Source organism: Narcine bancroftii, chromosome 1 (genome assembly GCF_036971445.1).
Source record: "Narcine bancroftii isolate sNarBan1 chromosome 1, sNarBan1.hap1, whole genome shotgun sequence".
In the NCBI taxonomy this organism is placed as follows: Eukaryota; Metazoa; Chordata; class Chondrichthyes; order Torpediniformes; family Narcinidae; genus Narcine; species Narcine bancroftii.
The window spans coordinates 23,342,268-23,363,424 of NC_091469.1; the positions used below are offsets into that span (position 1 = coordinate 23,342,268).

A 21,157-nucleotide genomic window follows, 5' to 3' on the forward strand; every position below is an offset into this window, starting at 1 on the left:
TCTTGGACACCTCGTTCTGCCTTTCTTCCTGCTCTGGACCTTGAGGTTTCCAACTGCCGCCGAGACTTCAACCGTTTCAACTTCACTACTCCCCTCACCTATTTCAGTCTCCCCCCACAGAATGCCTTGTCCTCCATTCTCTCATCACTAATCCCAATCCCGCAGACAAAGGTAGCACTGCTCTGATCTGGTGCACTGACCTCTATCTGGCCAAAGCCAGATGACAACTCTCAAACCCTTCCTCTTACTTATCCCTCCAATGGGACCCAAGCACAACTCATCAAACCACTGTCTCATGCACTATCTTTGAACTCTCACTTCTTGTCATCTCCCTAGCACGGCCTCCATTGTTTCCCAACCCCACACTTCCCGGTTCTACCTCTTACCTAAGATCCATAAACCCAATTGTCCCAGCAGACCCATTGTTTCTACATGCTACTGCCCCACTGAACTGGTATCTGCTTACCTTGACTTCATTTGAGCCCCTGGTCCACTCCCTACCCACCTACACCCACGAAACTTCACATGCCCCCCTCCCCATCACTTCAGCAACTTCCAGTTCCCTGAACTCGACTACCTCATCTTTAACATGAACATCCAATCACTATATACCTCCATCCCCACACCAAAGGCCTCAAAGCCCTTTGTTTTTCTCCCAACAATAGTCCCAACGTGTACCTTGCCACCATCATATAGCTGGCAGAATTTGTCCTCACCCTCAATAATATCTCCTTTGATTTATCCTACTTTCTTCAAGTTAAAGGGATAGACGAGGATACCCACATGGGCCCCAGCTATGCCTACCTTTTGTTGGCTACGTGGAGTATTCAATGCTACAATCCCTCACAGGCAAGGTCCCTCAACTCTTCTTCCGCTACATCGATGAATATTTTAGTGCTGCCTCATGCACCCATGTTGAGCTCGTCGACATTATCCACTTTGCTGCCAGCTGCCACCCTGACCACAAATTCACGTGGTCCATCTCCAGCAACAGTGTTCCCTTTCTCGATCTCTCTGTCTCTATCATGGGAGATAAACTCTCAACAGACATCTTCTACAAACCCACCAACTCCCACAGCTATCTTGACCCCTGCAAGCATGTCATTCCTTTCTCTCAATTCTTCTATCTTCGTCACATCTGCTCCCAGGATGAGATTTCCATGCCTGATCATCAGAGATGTCCTCCTTCTTCAAACAACATGGCTTCCCTCAACCACCATCAACTCAGCCTGCATGCACATATCCTCCATTACTTGCATATCTGCCCTGACCCCCACGCAAAAAGGTCAGGATTGCCCTTGTCCTCACCTATCACCCAACCAACCTCTGCATTCATCATATCTTCCTCCATCATGTCCACCACCTACAACGTGATCCCACCACCAGACAGATCTTCCCTGCTCCTCCCTTCTCCACCTTCTGCAGGGATCGCTCCCTCCATGACTCCTTCGTCCACTCCTCTATTTCCACCAATTGCCCTCTTGGCACCTACCCTATGACTGCTGGAGATCCTCCACTTGCACCCACATCTCCTCCCTCACAACCATTCAGGGCCCCAAAAGCCCTTCCAAGTGAGGCAACACCTCACTTGTGTATCCGTGGGAGTTATCTACTGCATTCGGTTCTCCCATTGTGTCCTTATCTACATTGGAGAGACTGGATGCAGACTGGGATATTGCTTCGTTGAGCACCTTGGCTCTGTCCGCAGCAATAGCGTGGATCTCCCAGTGGCCACCCATTTCTCTTCCCCTCCCCATTCCCTTGCCAACATGCTTGACATGTCTGTCCATGGTCTCATGTACTGCCAGACTGAGATCACTTGCAAATTGGAGGAAAAACACCTTATATTCCATCCGTATGGCATTAACATCAATTTCTCCTGATTCCTATGTTTTCCACCACCCCCCCCCCCTTTCTTTCCATATGTCTCTTTTGCTGTTTCTCTCTTCCCTTTTCCCTCTGTCTCCTTTATTTCAGCTCTGCAATCATAGAGCCAAAACCCCCTCCTCTTCTCCATCAATTCTCACCTTTCCTTTTTCCTGGCCTCTTCCCCAAATCCATTTATCACCTTTTGTCTAATTCACCCCCCCCCCCCCCCCCCATCACTGCTGTTTCTTTTACTCAGGCACTTGACTGCTATTTCTAATACCTTGAACAAAGGTTCAAGCCCGGAATGTCAGTAATAGTTTTCTTTACCTCCTATGGTCACTGAGACCTACTGAGGTCCTCCACATTTCTGTGTTTTAACTCCATTCAGCTGCTCCATTTCAAAGTCTCTTCAAGGGATGCCTACCCTGAAGAAGTTCTCCTCCTTTCATTCGGGTGCCTGCCTGCTTTTTGCCCTTGACGAAGGAATCGGGCCTGAAACATTAGTTATATCCTTTGCTTCTCATAAATACTACATGTCTGTGTATAGCACTCTCTTCTAAGTTCCCTCTCCTAACCGCATCCCATTCAAAATCTGTTCAAAATAAGAGCTCATGGCATCAGGGTAATATCTTAGAATAAAAAAAAGGATTGGCTAACAGAAAACAGAAGGCCAAGATAAATTGGTCATTTTCAGGTATGCAATGTGCATGTGGTAGAATCAGTGCTGATTGAAATTTTACTGGCAATATAAAGATAGGAAAGTGAGCAGTGAGGGCATAAAGTCTGCACAAGGACAGATGGATAATGACTGGATTAAAAATTTGTCATGTGAAGTCGAATCATAGAAAATATGAGTTTATGGACTTTAGTTGGAAGAATAGAAGAGGAAACTATAGAGAATGCTGCAGTACAGAGAGATCTGGGTGTCTGGGGAAATCATGGAAACATGAACCAGTTATTATCAAGGGGTCACCAGTGGAAACAGATGTCAACATTTCTTTTAGTGGCACTAGGGAGATGATTGTCAGCACAGAGTAGAGGGGCTGATTGGCCTGTTTCCTGTGCTGTAGCATTCTATGGTTCTAAATCTGTCCTGGGGCCTCCGTTTCGATACAATCATGAAGTCTCACCAGTGGCTACACTTTGTGAGGAGTTTGAGGAGATTTGGTATGTCACCAAAGACTCTTGCAAATTTCTACAGGTGTACCATGGAGAGCATTCTGACTGGTTGCATTAGTGTCTGTTATGAACGTGCCAATGCACAGGACAGGAAATGGAGTAATGTACTCTGCCAGCGTCATCATGAACATCAGTCTTCATTTCTTCGAGAACATCTACAAGCGACTGTGTCTTTAGAAAGCAGCCTCTATCCTCAGTGACCCTCATCACCATGCTCTCTTCACACTGCTACCATCAGGAGGGAAGTACAGGAACCTGAAGATGAACACCCAGTGGCACAAGGACAGGTTCTTCAGATTTCTGAATGGATATTGAACCACAGATACTACCTAGCTTTCTCTTCTTTTCCATTAGTTTATTTATTTTTAAATGTAATTTATAGCAATATTTGCACTGATTTTGTGCAACAAGTCAATGAATTTCGAGATGTGTTCATGACAATAAATTGATTCCTCGTACATAAAACGAAGTGCATTGAGATCCTGAAAAACAGACTAAATTACTAGCTCATCTACTTGAAATTAACTTCACTTACCCAATCAAGTAACAGTACTAATGACAGATCATGCTTGCGATCTTTTGTTTCCTTGGAGAGATGGGGTAGCACAAGCCAACAGGAGAGGAAGAAGAGTGAATAGTACATTTGTGCCATACAAGATAAATAGAATTGACATAATATTTTGCAACAAGTTGAAGGACTGAAACTATTCTTCTTCACAGCTCATTCGATGAAACCACCTATGAAAAACTTGCAGACGAAACACTGGAGCTGTTGTCTGATTTCTTTGAAGATCTTGCAGATCAGCCGTTCGTTCCAAAAGACTATGATGTAACATTTGCGGTAAAATCTGTTTATTTCTCATTTCAAAACTTTTTTTTCATCCTTCTATTTCTATGATCTTTTTATCATGTCGTCCTCTAAGAGGGACAGACAGATGTCAATTTACTATTAATACATGCAAAAAATGCATGAAAATAACTTGATGGAAGGTACTAGGCGATATCTCTGCTTGACCAGGTACCATATTTGATGGCATATGACCCCCCCCATTTCAACAGAGAATATTAAGATTTGTTTGTAGTGTATTAATCTGTAAGATGGCAGAGGTCGACAGCATCGAGTCCACGCTGCTGAAGATCCAGCTGCGCTGGGTGGGTCACGTCTCCAGAATGGAGGACCATCGCCTTCCCAAGATCGTGTTATATGGCGAGCTCTCCACTTGCCACCGTGACAGAGGTGCACCAAAGAAAAGGTACAAGGACTGCCTAAAGAAATCTCTTGGTGCCTGCCACATTGACCACCGCCAGTGGGCTGATATCGCCTCAAACCGTGCATCTTGGCGCCTCACAGTTTGGCGGGCAGCAACCTCCTTTGAAGAAGACCGCAGAGCCCACCTCACTGACAAAAGGCAAAGGAGGAAAAACCCAACACCCAACCCCAACCAACCAATTTTCCCCTGCAGCCGCTGCAACCGTGTCTGCCTGTCCCGCATCGGACTTGTCAGCCACAAACGAGCCTGCAGCTGACGTGGACTTTTTACCCCCTCCATAAATCTTCGTCCGCGAAGCCAAGCCAAAGAAGAAGAGAACCTGCAAGCATTTAATATTATTGAAATATGTAGCTACAGTATAGCAGAAAAAAACTTGGAAAGACATGCAACTAGGACAACAGGAAAAATCTTTTTAATATTAATACTGCTGTAATTTACAGGAGAAAACATAAGCACCTTAGCTATATCAGAAAACATTTTATAAAAACAAGCAACCCAATAGAGAGAAAAGCCTTCAAAATAATTTCAGTTTTTACATTTTCTCAAGATTTCTTCACCCACTCACACACCCTTAAAATGGTGGGACATTTCACTCTTCCTGTTATTTTTACTATCTGCTGCCATTTTTTGTGCAATGATGTTTTTGTACACCTTGATAAACCGTGCTTTTTTGTGAACCGGTATCACCAACTTTCTTCCTGCAAAACCCTGATTTCCTTGATCTTCTCCTAATCTCCTGGCCTCATTAATTATCATTTTGGTTGAAATGCATTTCCCTGAATTCCTCTCATTTATCACCCAGTTTTTTTTAACTCCTCAAGTTCTGGCCAATGTGGGGCTGGACAACGAAGGTTATGTTTACATTTTTTAGTAGTCTGTCGCTTTGTTCTTGTTGCTTTATCCATTCTGGTATCATTTTTGCTGTAGACAGTGCCCCAGAAATTCTCGCTTCCACTTTATTACCATGCTCCTCAGCATAGTTTACCACTTGCAGTTTGTATCTAATAGTATCGCTTAAGCGCTTTCCTCCTGTAGCCACCTTTTATTTTAAAAAAAATTATTTTTCACACTATGGATCATATTAATCAAAATACACACAAACATTTCCCTCTTGAATATACACAGTGTCATTTTCTCCCCCCTCCCTTCCCTCCCTCCTTCCCACCCCCCTACAAATCCATTAAACATTCAACATATACAATACAATAAACCCATTAAACAATGTCATCACACAATGAAAATAAGCAAGAAAATTGTGTCATCTACTTTTACACACTGGGTCAGTTCATTTCGTCTTCTTCTCATTCTGTCATTTTAGGGGGTGGAGGTCCGCGGTAGACCCTCTCTGTTGTGTTCCATGTACGTTTCCCAAATTTGTTCAAATAATGTGACTTTATTTTTTAAATTATATGTTATTTTTTCCAATGGAATACATTTATTTATTTCTATGTACCATTCCTGTCTTCTGATTTCCAGGTTGACCTTATACATTATTTTGCTCTCCTGTAGCCACCTTGAGGGTAAAATCTTCCACTCCTATCACCATGTGTCTGTGTTCCTGTTGTTATTATGATAGTACTTGTAAAACTAAGTTGTCCTTATTGTGATAAACACCAAATACACAAAATGGCAACGACTCGTGAGCCTAACTCAGAGTTTTGGTGCGCAACATTAGGTGGCAGTGAGGCTATTGAGCCACACAGTGACAGTGATCACTGTCAGTGTTACTCACCATTATCACTCTAAATTCGTTTCTTTTAAAAACTACAGGACATTTCAATGTAAAAATAATAAAATACAGTATATGTGGCAGGTATGATATAAATAGACAGTAACGTACATAGGAGCTCAGAAACAGTTCCTGCTTAACTTTTTAGAGTTGGATGCTACACAAAGATATTCGTGTCAGAACATCCATCTTTAATTTTTATGATAATTCCTTTAGTAAGATTAATGATGATGATATTTGAATAAATAATATTACAGTATTAAAGAGTTAGAGGTGGTGCAAGTGTTGGTAGTCTACGGCATCTGGATAAACATTAGCCTACCAGATGCCTCAACTTAGCATATAAGGCCCGGGATAGGTTTTTTTAGCCTTTTTTGGGGGATAAAGTTTGTCATATGCCATCAAATATAGTATTTAGAAGCGAATTAAACAAATAATGCATTAACATATTGCACAAATGTACTTCTGTCAGATATTTTTTTCATTCTGTTATGTTCTTTGCTTGTAATCCTATCTATGCACTTTGCTGATATTGGTACTACTTATTAGCATGAATAATAAATGGCCAAGGCATTGTACTGGAGCCATTGGTTGTGCTAAATGGGTGCACTCCTGACTATTTCTTCTGTTATCCTTCGCCTCGACTACTGACTTCCTTGGATGCAATTGATTGGACATTGCAGATTTTCAACATCGAGGTCAGCTGAGCAACTACCGGAATAATGGGCTCAAATTGTGGATTAGGGGCCAGGACGCAGCCCAGCAATATTTGGCAGAGAGAATCAAAGGGACATTGACAGTGAGGAGATGGGTGGTTGGGAGACTGGAAATGTTTGAAGAATGTGCTGGCACTGGGCAAGAGAATTAAGTGTGGTGGAAGGGAATGGGAGACCATCTTTGTTTGGATGAGAAAGGGATGGGAAACGGGAATCTGGCAATATTCTGGTATTGTTTGCGGCTGGGGAGAGGGAAGTAATTGGAAATTGGACACCAGCAATGAAAATCAGAAGAACTGCAGATCTGAAATAATAACAGTAAATGCTAGAAATACTCAGCAGGCCAGGAGACATCTGGGAAAAGAGAAGCAGTTAACTTTTCAAGTCCTAGACATTTTGTCAGCCTAGCAGCATTTAGTGATGGTGGGATGGAATCCTAGTAATGCAGATTAGAAGCAATATGCCTTGGACTTGGTTGGTAAGCTTGAGGGAGACGTCAGCCATCATGTCCAGCATAACATTGCACTGGGTGGACCAGCTTTTTTAAAAAAAAGAATCAAACAGGGAGAAATTATGTCATTTCATGGATCCCTGGTAGCAAAGGATGTCCAGTGCCAGATTTGATTTCCATTGTAACGCAGAGTGGCCTGAATTTGTTATTATCATGTTCTGCAGAAAATATTTCTTTCAATTATACAATGATAAAGAGCATTATGAAATTGAATTTCTAGACAAATGTAATCATTTTTAGCTATAGTCATAACATACACAATGAATGACAGTGCTATGGGGAAATGGTAGAGATGGGTACAGTTACATTTGGATAGGGATATGGAAAGGAAAAGTTGAGAGGGATGTGGGCCAAACACCGATAAATGGGTTGAGCTCAGATAGGCACATTGGCAGGCATTGACCAAAGGGCCTGTTTCGTGCTGTAGAACTCTGACTCTATAACTTGCATTTATATTGATTTTCAATATAGTGAACCTTCCCAGTTCACCACAGGATAAAGCATAATTTGGCACAATGCCACAAAAGAATGTATTTAGTATGGAAAAAATGGATTTGATTGTAGAATCATCGCTTATAATACCAGAAAACGAAACCTTTTGGTCCTTCATATTCATGCTTACTTTCTGCCAGATTAAGACCAAATCTGCAGCCTTTTCTTGCATCTATTTTTCTTTCATTGATATAATTTCCTCTTGTAAACCACAGTTAAAGCACAGATTCCAGTTGCTTAGTTCAATTTTAAAAAAGATATATCTTTGGTTCCTTTTCCAGTCAAATGTTTATATTTAAAATCTGTTATGTCACAGACCAGCAGCAATGGAAATTCACCAAGGCAGTGTTTTCTTTTTCCTTTTAAAACACTATATTTATTAATAACTACTAATAATATAACACATTAGTCAAATCAAGTGTGTGTGTGTGTGTGTGTGTGTGTGTGTGTGTGTGTGTGTGTTTTTATAGCATAGGCACAATTCTGGAAAGTTATACCAAAGTTCAGTCTATAATGATAGTGATCGTGGTTGCAATACAACTAGTAATGCCTTACTGTTTGATTAAACTTGGCTGCCAGCAGGGGATTGACACACGCAAAGTATGCAGATCTGTAATGGAGGCTGCAGCCTCATGCATGCCTCATGATGCTGTTTATAACAACTTTAAAGAAAAGAACCTTTTCCTTCATCCATGTATTGTCTAAGAACTCACACATACAAGATGAAACATGGTGTCAGAAGTGGAATAAAGGAAATTAGAAAGAAATACTTAAAAAGGTAAAATCTAAAGTCAGCAACTAATCAGTGAAGAGAAGTGAAAAATGGAAGGATTACATCCACCAGCAAAACTTCAGCTGACAGGTAATGTGGCTGAAAATTGGAACAGATTTCAACAGCATTTTGGATTGTATTTAGTGGCAGTCGGAGCTGACAAGAAAAGTGATAAAGTTAAAGCATCAGTTTTCTTACATGTCATGGGTGATAAAGCCCTGGAGGTGTATAATAACTTCACATTTGTTGCTGAAGGAGACAAAATGAAACTGGAAAAAATAATGGAACAGTTTGAGGCTTACTTCATACCTTAATATAATGTGATGTTTGAGAGGCACAGATTTTTCTTGTGTACAGAAAATGGAAGAAAGTATTGATCAGTATGTGACTGAATTAAGAAACCAAAGCAAAATATGTGAATTTGGTGGACTGACCAACTCACTGATAAAATCAGACTTGTGTGTGGTATTCCAGATAATAGTCTCTAAGGGAAAGACTGCAAATGGATGACATCATAGTATGGGGAACCACGAGAATGGAGCATGATGAGAGACTAAGGTAAGTGCTGGAAGCAACAAGGAAAGAACATCTGAAGCTGACTGAAGAGAAATGCCAGCTCAGGGTGACACAACTAACATTTGTAGGAGATATTAGCAGTGAGAGTATCAGACCAGATCCCAGAAAGGTGTCCGCCATTGGGAACATGCCAAAGCCATAATGCAAAAAGGACGTACAGAAGTTTAATGGAATGGTCAACTAAATGGGTAAATTCATATCCAATCTCTCAGAAAAGATGGCTCCATTGAGAAAACGAACAGAAAAGAACTGCTCACAGAGGATCCAATTCTGAGGTCTTACGATCCAGCGAAACCCATCAAGATATCATCAGACACATCACATAGTGGGCTTGGTGCAGTTATTCTGCAAAAATATGACTGGCAACCCATTGCATAAGCATCACACTCAAGGACAGATGCGGAGATGCGATACACTCAAATTGAAAAGAAGCTGCTCAGCATCACATATGCCTGTGAAAGATTTGATGAGGTTATGTCAGGACAAGCAATCAGTGTAGAGACTGACCATAAGCCATTGATTGCATTGTTCCAAAAGCCATTGTCTACTTAGAATACAAAGAGTGATGATTACGGTGCAACGCTATACACTGAATGTGGCGTACACTCCGGGTAAACTAATGTACACAGTAGACACGTTGTCTAGAGCATTTGACACGAGACAGCTTGCAAACACCAAAATGGATGAAGTCATGAATGCCTTCGTGGACATGATCACAAGTGCATTGCCCATATCAGATGCAAAAATGGAGCTCATAAAGTCAGAGACAAACAAAGATGAAACACTGAGACAACTGAGAAAAAACATCTTGGATGGATAGCCCAACATGACGTTTCAGAGTACTGGAACTGCAGGGTGGATCTATCAGTGGTTGAAGACATCATCTACAAAGGAAGCAAAATCCTTATCCCAAAGAGTCTGAGAAAAGAGATGCTAAAAAGGATCCAATGAGGACATCTTGGAATCGAAACATGTAAGAGAGGTGATGCACTGGCCAAGAATCAACAATTATATAACAAATGAAGAGTCAAACTGTACAATATGCCAGAAATATCAAGCAAGCAATCCTGCAGAACCACTAAAGCCACCAGCAGCACCATACTGACCTTACCAGAAGGCAGGCGCTGACCTATTTGAATGTCAAGGGAAGGACTATCTGGTAGTCACAGACTATTACTCCCTGTATCCAGAGGTGTATAAACTGAACACCACCACTATAGGTGCTGTAATAACAGGTATGAAAGCCATATTCTCCATACATGGTATGGCAAGCGAGGTCTTCACAGACAATGGACCCCAGTTTTGCAATTTAAAGTCACACACACACATATGTGACATTGTAGTTTCAATTTTGTTTCCTTTTCTCCATTGTATTGTATTTATTATAAAAACCAATAAAAAAGATTGAAAAAGAAATTGCTGAAATGTTGTACGTTTCAGCTTTTTAGGAATAAATTTTTTAAAATGGAAATAAAAGTGAGCAAACCTCTGAATTTCATCTGAGTTCGAGTCTAACTGTTCCAAGTCTGGGCAAATCCACTGGTCTGGAGACACTGTAAACCCACAGCAGGTTGAAGATTATTTGAAAATATTCTTCTGATAGATTTATTTTTATTCTTTTTATAGAATGGTGTACTGACAATAAAGTTGGGTGGATCCTTGGGCACTTATGTGATTAATAAACAGACCCCAAACCGACAGATCTGGCTATCATCTCCTATCAGGTATGTAGTGAAAGAAGAACAAAGCTTTATATTGAATTTTCTTGAATTTATGACATTGATGCTTCACAAAAGAGCCTGAGAAGATTAATGTTACACTTGTACACTTGTTCATAGCCTAAAATCATAGATAGCATTACATAGTAGGAGGACTTACACCTATTGAGTCTTCTTCAGCTCTTACAAATAATCATGTTTGAACCATTTCCTTGGTCTTTCCCTATATCCCAACAATTCTTTCTCCTTTGAAGGATACTATTAAACCTGGTGCAACTGCCTTTTCAGGCAGCGTATTCCAAATCAAACCCACATGGATTTAAAAAAAGTTTTTCTCCTTATCATCTTGGGCTCTTTTGCTAAACAGTTTAATCTGCACTCTGGAGATTATCTGGAGAAATAAAGGTACATGACCAATGTTTGGGTTTTGAGCCATACATCAACGTATTATCTCCATTCTCCTTCTCTTCCCTATCCATCTGTCTCCTTTCCTCTAGCTCTCCACCTCCTTCCCTCTCCATTCACAGGCCTATCCCCTTTCCCTTTTTTGCTGTTGTACCTCTTGTCTATTGGCCTCCCCCTGCCCTTCCCCTCCACCACTTTATTCAGGCACCTGCCTACATTTTGCTTATACCTTGAGGAAGGGCTATATAAAGTATCCTGTGTGACTTGTTGAGTTTCTGCAGCATAATGTTTTTACTCCCCTATTCCTCGAACAGGGTCTTTTAGACATTTTCCCTCCGGCTCCCACTAGTACTTTGGCACGGCGGTGGTTTAAGGTGCCTGGTCTCTTCCTACTTTTCACAGACTGTCTCTGAATTTAATGTATCTGCTACACGTCCTCCCTTTTTACCGGTCAATGTACTTTTGAAGAAGGTTATTGACTTCCGTGTTTGCTACACTTTCAACCTTGTGGGTGTCATAAAAACGTTCAGAGGGTGCATTCGCTACCATCTAAGTCCATGTTATTAATATACACAAAGCACAATTTATTCTTGAATTGAAACCTTCATCTGGAAAGCAGTCATTCATGTAGCTATTCTTTTCTATCTCATCCAACTTTTTCCTTGTTTTATCATTAGCTTTGGCAAATCTCCCTTCTTTTTTTTTAAAGTTTTTTATTTTTCACACTATGAACCATACTGACCAAAATACACACAAACATTTCCCTCTTGAATATACACAGTGTCATATTTTCCCCTTTTCCCCCCTCCCTTCCCTCCCTCCTTCACCCCCCCTCCCCACCCACTCAACGTTCAACATATATGATACATTAAACCCATTAAACAATGTCATCACACAATGAAAATAAACAAGAAATTTGTGTCTTCTACTTTTATATACTGGGTCAATTCATTTCGTCTTCTTCTCCTTCTGTCATTTTAGGGGGTGGAGGTCCACGGTAGGCCCTCTCTGTTGTGTTCCATGTACAGTTCCCAAATTTGTTTGAATACTGTGATGTTATTTCTTAAATTATATGTTATTTTTTTCCAATGGAATACATTTATTCATTTCTATGTATCATTGCTGTATTCTCAGGCTATCTTCTAATTTCCAGATTGACATAATACATTTTTTTTGCTACAGCTAAAAATGTTTCATGATTGATGGCTTACCCTCCTCCCAGTCATTGAACTGTCTACCATTTTCTTCTACTAGATGTTAGAGGGGGAAGTAAGATTCCTCGCATACCCTCATAGGGTCCATGTCATTGCAAGGTATCAGGTTGTGTCCCATCTGTTCACAGGCTGCCATGCAACAGTAGACTACCACCTCATGGTTTCTAACATTCCTATTGTAATTTAAGTCATTCAGTCAACTGTAATGCAGAATTGTATCTAATATATCTAATCAGAATTGTATCTAATGTATCTAACAAGAAGTGTATCTAATATATCGTTTTGGAACTTAATTATTATAAATGGAACAGTACAGTTAGGTGTTTTTTTTACTTTATTTTCCTTTTAAAGCTGTTGTTCCTGTTGCATCTTTGCTGTAGAAAAAAAACAAGTGTTATCCATATTCTAGAGGTTGGCATTTTTTGCTTCTGAGTCCGAAAGATCTGGTTTCAAGTCTTAAGCAAAATTCTCTTTAGAGACAAACACAAAAATCTGGGTTGTGCTCTGGGGTAGGATTGAAGAAGCAGTGTTGTTGTCTCAGATCAATGTAAAAAAATCCCATGCCACTATATTGAAGAAGAGCTGGGAAGTTGTAGCTAGTACCCTCGCCTAATGTTTATCCTGCAAATTTACATCACTTAAAGAGACTCTTTGGCGCTTAGTTGGAGTTTAGTTGTATGAGTTCCAAACGAGAATGGAAACAACAAAGGATATCTGGTAGGGCCTAAATGACATAACCTGCTCTAAAACCAAATCTGGTGCAATAGCAGACAGCAAATCTTCACTCCTAGATGAGCTCAGTGTCTTCAACACCTGATTTGACCACCAGAACAAGGAAGAACCAGTGTACACCCCCACGTCTCCTGATGATCATCTACTAACAGTATCCAAAGATAGCAGGTGGGCTGCCTTCAGGATAGCGAATCCAAAGAAAGCATCCAGTCTGGACGGAGTACTGGCTGAGTAGTGAAAACCTGTGCTGACCAGTTGACCAATGTATTCATGAATATCTTCACCACCCCTCACTCCAACAGGATATAATGGCCATCTGTTTCAAAAAGGCCTCAACATTACTGGTGCCCATGAGGAGTGTGGTAACCTGCCTAAATGACTAATGTAACTCTCACATCCACAATGGTGACATATTTGAGAAGCTGGTGTTGAAGCATATCAGCTCCTGTCCGAGCGACGATATGGATCTGTTCCTCTTTGCCTATGGCAGCAACAAGTCTACAGCAGATGCCATCTCACTGGCTCTACACAAAACCCTGGAACATCTGGACAGCAAAGATGCATACATCAGGATGCTCTTTATCGACTACACTTCGGCATTCAACACCATCATCACCTTTAAACTATTCGGCAAACTCCAAGATCTGGCCTCAACACCCCACTGTGAAATTAGATCTTGGATTTCCTTACCTCCAGTCCACAATCAGTGAGGAATGACAAGAACATCTCCACAAACTGCATCTGCACAGGACCACCACAGGGCTGCACACTTAGCCCCCTGCACTACTCACTTTACACCTACGACCGTGTGGCTTGGTACAATAATAACACCATCTACAAATCTGATGATGATACCACAATAGTGAGCTGTATAAAAAGGGGCAATGAGTCAGCATACAGGAGGGCTATTGAAATTTTGGCTAAATGGTGTACTAATAACAAACTCTCAGTGTCATTAGATCCAAGAGACTTTACGAAGTTTTACTGCTCATTGGGGGATCAGAGGTGGAGAGACTGAGCAAATTTAAATCCCTGGGAGTCACTAACTCAGAGGACCTTTCCTTGAACTAACATACTAATGTCATCGTGAAAAAAGCACATCAGCACCTGTTCTTCCTTAGGAATTTGCAGAGAATCTGTATGATATTGGAAACCTTGGAAAACTTCCACAGATGTGTAGTGGAAGTGTGCTGACTGGCTGCATCATGGCCTGGTATGGGGGACCAATATTTCTGAGCGGAAAGTCCTGGTCAAGGTAGTGGATGCAGCCCAGCATCATAGAGGATATCTACATGTAATGCTGCTGTTGGAGAGCAGCAGCAATCGTGAAAGATCCACACCACCAAGGACATGCTCTGTTCTTGCTGCTATCATTAGGAAAAGGAATTGGTGCACACGACTCACACCACCAGGTTCAGGATCACATTGCTACCTCTCCACTATACAACTCCTAAACAGTAAATTTAAAAATTATTTATTACTGAATTTTTTTTCTGTCTTTGCACAGTCTGTTTATTTACATTTCTCTTTTTTTCTTGAGTACAGTTTACAGTTCCCGCTAAGTAGAAATTCTTTGTGGCCTGCAGAAAAAAGAATCTCAGGGTAGTATGTGATGACTTGTATGTACTTTAACAATAAATATGAACTTTGAGAGCAAGCTTCAAAGTCAAAGTCAACAAACTGGCTGCTGTGTGACCTACGTGCAACACTTACAGGTACACAATCCTTTATCTGGACATCTAAAATCCAGAAAGCTCCAAAATCCGGCAAGTGGGGAGAGAGGCGGCAGCGCGTGTCGGGCGGGTGAGGGGGAGAGACTGGCAGTGCGAGTCAGGTGGGTGAGGGGGAGAGACCAACAGCGCAAGTCGGCAGCCGAGAGACCGGCAGCTTGAGTCGGGCGGGCGAAGGGGGGAGACCAGCAACGCGAGTCGGGCAGGCGGGGGGGAGACCAGCAACGCGAGTCGGGCAGGCGGGGGGGAGACCGGCAGCACGAGTCAGGCGGGCGTGGGGGATAGGGGGAGACGGCAGGGTGACTGGAAGGAGGTAGGGGTGGATACGGCAGCACAATTTGGGTGGGCTTATATGTGGCTTTCCGAAATCTGGAAAAATCCAAAATTCGGAACACACTGTCTCCCAAGGGTTTCGGATGAAGGATTGTGTACCTGTATAACGTTTCAGAGTGTCCCGCATCGGACTTGTCAGTCACCAACGAGCCTGCAGCAGACGTGGACATACCCCTCCATAAATCTTCGTCCGCGAAGCCAAGCCAAAGATTACATTTAAGAAGTACAATATTGATTGTAAAGCCCTTTAAAGCTTCATAAAAGGAACATGAATATGGGTCAAATTGTGAAACCATCTTCCTATCCATTGTTCTCAAACTTGAAACCCAATCAGGCTCACTCATTACAGGACTGTTTGATTAATTTCTCCTTGAATTTCTTTTGCCACATTTTCATTGCATCGGTTGGGAATTAATCAGACTCAATGGAAAAATATGCTGATGTGTTAATGAAACTGTATTCCCATTTAACAGTGTTGTGATGTCTCTTTAGTCTAGTGATATTTAAAATAGCATTAGTTGGTAGCATGATGCTGAAACAAGCCATGAATGACCTCAACAATGAAGACGCTGTTTACATCCGGTACCGCACGGATGGCAGTCTCTTCAATCTGAGGCGCCTGCAAGCTCACACCAAGACACAAGAGCAACTTGTCCATGAACTACTCTTTGCAGACGATGCCGCTTTAGTTGCCCATTCAGAGCCAGCTCTTCAGCGCTTGACGTCCTGTTTTGCGGAAACTGCCAAAATGTTTGGCCTGGAAGTCAGCCTGAAGAAAACTGAGGTCCTCCATCAGCCAGCTCCCCACCATGACTACCAGCCCCCCCACATCTCCATCGGGCACACAAAACTCAAAACGGTCAACCAGTTTACCTATCTCGGCTGCACCATTTCATCGGATGCAAGGATCGACAACGAGATAGACAACAGACTCGCCAAGGCAAATAGCGCCTTTGGAAGACTACACAATAGAGTCTGGAAAAACAACCAACTGAAAAACCTCACAAAGATTAGCGTATACAGAGCCGTTGTCATACCCACAGTCCTGTTTGGCTCCGAATCATGGGTCCTACGGCTCCTAGAACGCTTCCACCAGCGTTGTCTCCGCTCCATCCTCAACATTCATTGGAGCGACTTCATCATCAACATCGAAGTACTCAAGATGGCAGAGGCCGACAGCATCGAATCCACGCTGCTGAAGATCCAACTGCGCTGGGTAGGTCACGTCTCCAGAATGGAGGACCATCGCCTTCCCAAGATCGTGTTATATGGCGAGCTCTCCACTGGCCACCGAGACAGAGGTGCACCAAAGAAGAGGTACAAGGACTGCCTAAAGAAATCTCTTGGTGCCTGCCACATTGACCACCGCCAGTGGGCTGATAGCGCCTCAAACCATGCATCTTGGCGCCTCACAGTTCGGCGGGCAGCAACCTCCTTTGAAGAAGACCACAGAGCCCACCTCACTGACAAAAGACAAAGGAGGAAAAACCCAACACCAAACACCAACCAACCAATTTTCCCTTGCAACCGCTGCAACCGTGTCTGCCTGTCCTGCATCGGACTTGTCAGCCACAAACGAGCTTGCAGCTGACGTGGACATTACCCCTCCATTAATCTTCGTCTGCGAAGCCAAGCCAAAGAAGAAGAAGGTGTTAGCCATTTTTCATTCTGATCAACTAAGAAGATTTTGCAACTTCTTTCTTCATTGCCATTTTGGATTTCTGGATTTAAGACAGCTAGGATGATGCATGAAAGAGGTTAAAACTGGAAAGATCCTACTCTTGGTTCTTCCTTCCCTGAGCCCTCATTTAATAAAAGCAGCTTGTAACATTGTTTCAATGACTAGGGAGTAGGCAAGCAAATGAGCCTATTTGACATTCAAGAGACCTGGCTTGTGACCTAATTGAGTCAGTAACATGATCTTAATTTTACAACTGTAGTGTAGGGGACACTGTTTCATCTGGAGTATGAACATGAAGTCAAAAGTTGAAGAAATTTGCTTAACTTTGAACACCTTGTGGCTCAGTTAGATTTAGTTGCTCTCCTTTTGCTCCTTTTCTATCAGCCTTGAGTCATACTGGTAGGAACCCATTCTTTGGGCCCTTAACTGTAGACTCTTGATGTCAAATTCTTGCCTCTGCCCACCAGCCTGGTCATAAAAGTCTTAAATGTTTCATCCAAAAGAATTTTGTCATGAGGATGCCATGATCTAAGGTTAAAAATGTCCCAATGTCCTCATCAGAATTTTTTTTTGTTAATTTTTTTCTTCAGTGGGCCTAAACGATACGATTGGACTGGAAAAGACTGGATATATTCTCATGATGGAGTTTGTTTACATGAACTGCTCACAAAAGAGTTCTCCGGGATGTTCAAGATCAAAGTGGATGTATTATCAGTGGCTGATATGAGTTATATGTGACTCAGCAGGAAACCATAAGAAATTGTTTACAGAATATTAACTTTGTAACAATTATTACGTATGGAACTTAGTTCATTTAATTGGAGATGGAGTTCTGTAAAGATTGCACTTTGTGTATTCTGACTAAATTACTGAACTTTTTAATGGAGTCTTGCTTATCACCAAATGACTGGAGACTCTTCCATTATAATTAATATGTGCAAGGCATTGGGTATTGTTTTCTCCTTTGGGATTTTAAAAAAGTTTCCTAGGGTAATTCTGAACTGTGATATGTACCCACTAAGATACATATTTTCCAAAATAAGTTGGTGGATTGTTTTCGAAATTTACTTTTTCCTATAAATTTGTAATCTATTGGAAAACAAGACTAGAAAGTTGGCTCATTTGCTTTCTGTCAATTATGACAGTGTCCTAAAATTTTGTTCCTTGAAATCAAATGCCAATTCCAAACAGTTTTTAACCTTGAAAATCTTTGATTATTTTTAAATATTAGGATTTTCTTATGATTCGAGAAAAATTATTGCTTGATCGTTTACCAAATGGGTGAACATTCCAGGTGGGTTCCTAGTGAGAAGCTGCAGATACAATAAAAGTTGGATGGAGATTTATCACTGCAGCCTTGCAGTTCTATTTCCAGCTCCATTTCTGTATGGGGAAGTAAACTGACTGAGGCATCAAAAGAATCTGTAAAACTTGTGGTTTTTGTATTTATTTGGAAGAGCTATTAGCTTCATCATACTTCCCAACTATTATCAGGAAAGGATGTCAATGTGTTTCCACAATAGTCCTGGTTGATAAAATGCCTTGTCCACCAAATGCTGGTGGGAAATATTTCCATAATATTCAGTTATTTTTCACTCACCAAGAACAATTTCTAATCTGAAAATGTGCAAATTTTCAGCAAGAAAACAGTATTAATACAGGAGGTTATTGGATGAGTGGTTTACCTGCAGTGAGGTAAAAGGAGTAAAGAACAATTTTAAAAAAAAACACTAGTCTAAATCTTAATTAATTATTGCATTTTAGTCAAGGAATAGACCTATCTTCCATTTCCCAAACCAATGTTGTTCAGACCAATATTTCGATTGCAGATGGAAACAGGTGTTCTTTGCAGTGAATTTACAGAAAGGTAAATCTAATTTGTGTGGAGATAGATTGGACTGTGTAGCTAGTTCCTTCCCCACAGAGAGCTAGTGAAACTCAAGTCTTAAGTGCCTAAGTATTTTTGAATGACCAAAGTTTCTTCCTCCTATCAACCCCCATTAAATAATTAAGAATAGGGCATTCATAAAATCCAAGGACGATCTGCATGATACCACTTTGACAAACCTCTGGTGAGCCAATTTTAGAACTGAGCTGCAAGGCTGTGTTTTGACTTTTTAAAAGAGTGAAACTGCTGGTCAGGAACTAATGTGCATTGAAACAAGATCAGGCCAAGAGCCTAGAAAAAAACTATTATTTATTCCTGAAACATTGATTTTTGAATAAATCTATATAATTCAGGAAATGCAAACATTGCTATTTGCTTCAATTATATTAGAAAAAAAACAATTACTTTTTGTGTATATGTAAACAATAACGTAATTTCATCTTGCTTTCAATGTAGCAAAGCATTTCAGGCTGATGCAGATCAGCAGTTAGAGGGAAGGCTGAAGATGCCATTGAATTTCATGGGAAAAAAAATTTTAGTGTTCAGCGTATAAGTTGAGTCGTGAAACCCAAAAAAACTCACAAAAAATGGGGGTCAACTTGTACGCTGGATATACTTTTGAGACCTTAAATTCACTCATGATCCAATCCATGCTGACTCGGTGTTTAAGTCAACCCTTGAAAAACAAAAAAAAAACCTACTGTGGCAGATTTTCACTGAGCTTTTTATTGAAAAAACAATTAGCACCCTTCAAAATGGCTGTCATTGTCTGAAAACAACACCACATTTAGTACCCTTCAAAATCACTCTCCCTATCATTGTCTGAAATAAAGATGGCAGCAAGCACATCCATACTCTCATGGTTTAAATGGTCATCATATGGGCTCAATCTGTATCTGATGAGGCAATTTCAGCTTTGTTGAAGTGTCCCACAATAAATGATTTTTCGTGACATCAATTGCACTTTGCCCTTTGCCTTGAGCCAAGTCACACAGGAGATCAAGTGATGCAGGATGCATTGCCCCACCTTTTGTGAACAATTTTTCACTCGTCATCCATGTATTCCATTCCTCGTGCACATGGTCTTTGAATGGCTTGTTCAAACAGACATCGAAAGTTTGCAATGCAGACATCAAGCCACCTGGGATAACCGCCATGTAGGTATTATGTAGTGTTAATCTACTTTTAGTTTTCTCAGTTAAGTGGCTATAAAAAAAATCCCAATCCAGCAACTCCATTCCTTGTGTAAACCCCCTGGCTGCCTGTTCCACACATTGTCTATCCATATTTTTGCACTATTTTCATCCACTCACCCTTTTTCATGAAAATGTTCAAAAATGCCTGCAGGGAATTTTATTTTTGGTTTACTTTTGTGTTTGAAGATGACCATGGGTCTTAACTTTGTCCTGTTGCCCATGCAGGATAACACCGCGATGACCCTTGTCCTTTCATGCGCTGTATTTCTGGTTTGCACAATTTTTAACACCTTTCCATTCCACTGTTCAATTGTCTTATTATGTCAAAATTCATGGAGGTTTCGTTCATGTTTCCAATATTTTGCCAATGCTAACCGGTGTTTATGCTAGTTGCGCATAATAAACTGGTGAAAATTTACAACTTCATGATCAAGATCTTTGAGTAGTTTCTGTGCAATTTTTGTTTTTTGGCATATTACCAGAGTTTTCCTGTTCATGCAAAGATTGCACCAGCCTACTGTAGCCTTTAATGAGGTCTGGGTGCAACTTTGCCCACTGCAGTGCAAATGTTCTTCCAGGTGACTATGTATCAATCTTGCCTCTTCGCATACCCATTCTGCAATGTGATTTTACAACTCTGTCCAACGAGTGATTCCTTTTCTCAACAAACTTGGCTTTTTGGTATTTTTCTTAAAATCTCTTCTTTCTTCCTCCACTCTCTTAACAACCTCTCAGACACATGAAATTTTATTGCAGCAACACAGGTGTTGGTTTTCTTGTCATTTCTATCACTTTCAACTTAAAACTCGCTTCATATTTTCGTCGCATGCATCAATGGACCCTCCGTGATAGCAATCACCTCCAGACAACACTCAGCAAATCAATCCATGCGATCTTTGGGGATCGACGTATATGCTGGTCAATGGTCCATCTCTGGCATCACAAGCTTTGGGGGGTCGACTTGTACACCAGTCAATGGACCAACTCAGGCAGCCAGAAAATGGGGGTCAACTTATACACGGGATATACCATAAAACCCTTAAAATTAAGTTGAAAAATGCGGGTTGACTTATACGCTAAAATATACAGTATTTCCCCCATCTTGAAATAACTAACCCTCATCTTCCAGTGTTGAAAATAACCAT

General features: G+C 41.1%; 1 protein-coding gene across 1 annotated transcript in view; it reads left to right on the top strand.

The window, feature by feature from the left end:
* fxn (frataxin) overlaps positions 1-20,438 on the top strand; it is a 42,558-nt gene extending 22,120 nt beyond the window's left edge. The window contains exons 3-5 of the mRNA XM_069922247.1: positions 3,769-3,889; positions 10,742-10,839; positions 17,519-20,438. Coding sequence (XP_069778348.1) covers positions 3,769-3,889; positions 10,742-10,839; positions 17,519-17,666 — 367 coding nt within the window. The 3' untranslated portion in view covers positions 17,667-20,438. The remainder of the gene's footprint in view (positions 1-3,768; positions 3,890-10,741; positions 10,840-17,518) is intronic.
* Positions 20,439-21,157: the final 719 nt, after the last annotated feature.